The following is a 2,041-nucleotide window of genomic DNA, read 5'->3' on the forward strand; positions in this document are numbered from 1 at the left end:
TGTGCGTGTCAGGGGCTGTTGCTCTCTGTCTGATATCACATTATCTATTATTATATTTTATAAATCATTATTAAATTAAATTAAATTAAATTTAATTTAATTTAATTCTTAAAGGAATAGTTGACCCAAATATGAAAATGTGCTCACCCTCAGGATGAGTTTGTTTCTTCATCAGGTTTGTAGAAATGCAGCATTGCATCAGTGTCTCAGCAATGGATGCTCTGCAGTGAATGGGTGCCGTCAGAATGAGAGTCCAGCACTCCAGTCCATCAGTTAACATCTGGAGAAGACAAAAGCTGAAACACATCCAGCATTAAGATGTTTTTAACTAAAATACCATAGAGTCCATAATCCATAATAACGCTTCCTCCAGTGAAAAAGTGTTCTGGTGTGAATCAGGAGAGAAATCTGCACAGATCAAGCAGCATTTAAACAGCTCTAAACACATATGTGGCTGGATTTTGATGTGAGACACAACAGCAGATGCACTTTTTCACTGGAGGAAGAGTTATTATGGATTATGGACTATTTTAGCGTGATGATGTTCAGTCTCATGTAGTTTCTCTATGATGGTCTGGTTTAGTGTCTCTAATGGTCTTGTTAAAAGGAGCCAAATATTTAATTAAAAATAAGCACTAGAATGAGGTCAGCTGCAATTAAGCTGTAAGGACTAATTACATGTGCATGAGTTTAATTAGAGGATCCTCAACATGTGATGTAACGGCACAAAACACGAGAGAGCGACGTGAGCGTTAAATGAAGATCTTTGAATGTGAAAGTGTAATGTGTGTGGTTGTCTGGTCATGTGATCCTGCAGATCATGTGATCATCACCTGCTCAACTTGGTCAAATTCAAATGTATTTATACTGTATAGCGCTTTTCACATTCTCACTGTTTCAAAGAAGCTTTACAGTTAATGTTTATAATATAATGCATTTAGCTGATTAGTGCTGGATGATAATATAGGTACATTCAGTGATGATATAAACAATCCTGATTTTCACACACACTCACACGACTCCTGTGTGTCTCTCTGCAGGACGATAACTCCATGTTCTTTCAGTTCGGACCCGTTTCATTTTATTTTTAGCCATTTTTGTGAGTTAAGATGATTGTAGTTTTTATTCATTTTTGTTTCAGTTTTTGCTTTTAGTACATCAAATAGAACTACATGAAAATGAGAAATGTTGCTTTGGAAACTAGCTAAAATGCAGTTCGTTTTTTATTTTATTTTATTTTTGATGGTTTTAGTTTCATGTACCTGTAAAATCCCTGATAAAGCGGCGGTCCGTGTGCGCAGGCATGATCTCGGTGTCGTATGACGAGTGGGATTATGGGTTGGAGGCTCGCGTGCGTGATGGTGTGGCTGTGATCGCATCAGCGTCGTCCACCATGATTATGGAGCGCGGGCCGCACATGCTACTGAAGTCTGAGTGCCACGGGGCCCCTGACAAGAAGAGCCACAGCACAAGAAACAACAACGAGGTGCTATGTGTATGTGTGTGTGTGTGTGTGTGTGTGTTTTAGTTGTGATAGAGCAGCTCTCTCTCTCTCTCTCATGAGGATGGTTTCCATGGTAACACAGGAGAGGAGTTTGGAAGCTGCAGTGGTTGTGGTTACCATAACAACACAATACATATGTCACACAATGAAACCATATAAACATTGACAAATATTGAGAGACAGATGACAGCGATCATTGCAGGTTTCTATTTATCAGTTTGTTCTATATTAATATTATTATTATTATTATTATTAATATATTCTTTTTTCTTTTCTTGTTTTTTCTTTATTTTTTTCCCCCTTATTAATTATTATATTTATGATTTATTTTCTTCATCATTAGTATTATTTTTCTTATTATTACCATTATGTCTTATTAGCTTTATTATTTATTATTATTGTTATGATTATTTATTTTTATGGCAGTATTTTGCAGCAGTTTGATCAGTAAGCGTGTCTGTGGATGACAGGTATCTGATGAACGTGACGTTCGAGGGCCGGAATCTCTCCTTCAGTGAGGACGGCTATCAGATGCAC

General features: G+C 37.0%; 1 protein-coding gene across 1 annotated transcript in view; it reads left to right on the forward strand.

The window, feature by feature from the left end:
* Positions 1-2,041, forward strand: part of LOC107661082 (glutamate receptor ionotropic, NMDA 2B-like) — a 28,263-nt gene that overhangs the window by 18,243 nt on the left and 7,979 nt on the right. The window contains exons 4-5 of the mRNA XM_016450528.1: positions 1,041-1,073; positions 1,283-1,495. Of these exons, the coding sequence (XP_016306014.1) occupies positions 1,041-1,073; positions 1,283-1,495 (246 nt within the window). The remainder of the gene's footprint in view (positions 1-1,040; positions 1,074-1,282; positions 1,496-2,041) is intronic.

The sequence above is a fragment of the Sinocyclocheilus anshuiensis genome, unplaced genomic scaffold (genome assembly GCF_001515605.1).
Source record: "Sinocyclocheilus anshuiensis isolate Anshui unplaced genomic scaffold, SAMN03320099.WGS_v1.1 scaffold2803, whole genome shotgun sequence".
Classification (NCBI taxonomy): domain Eukaryota; kingdom Metazoa; phylum Chordata; class Actinopteri; order Cypriniformes; family Cyprinidae; genus Sinocyclocheilus; species Sinocyclocheilus anshuiensis.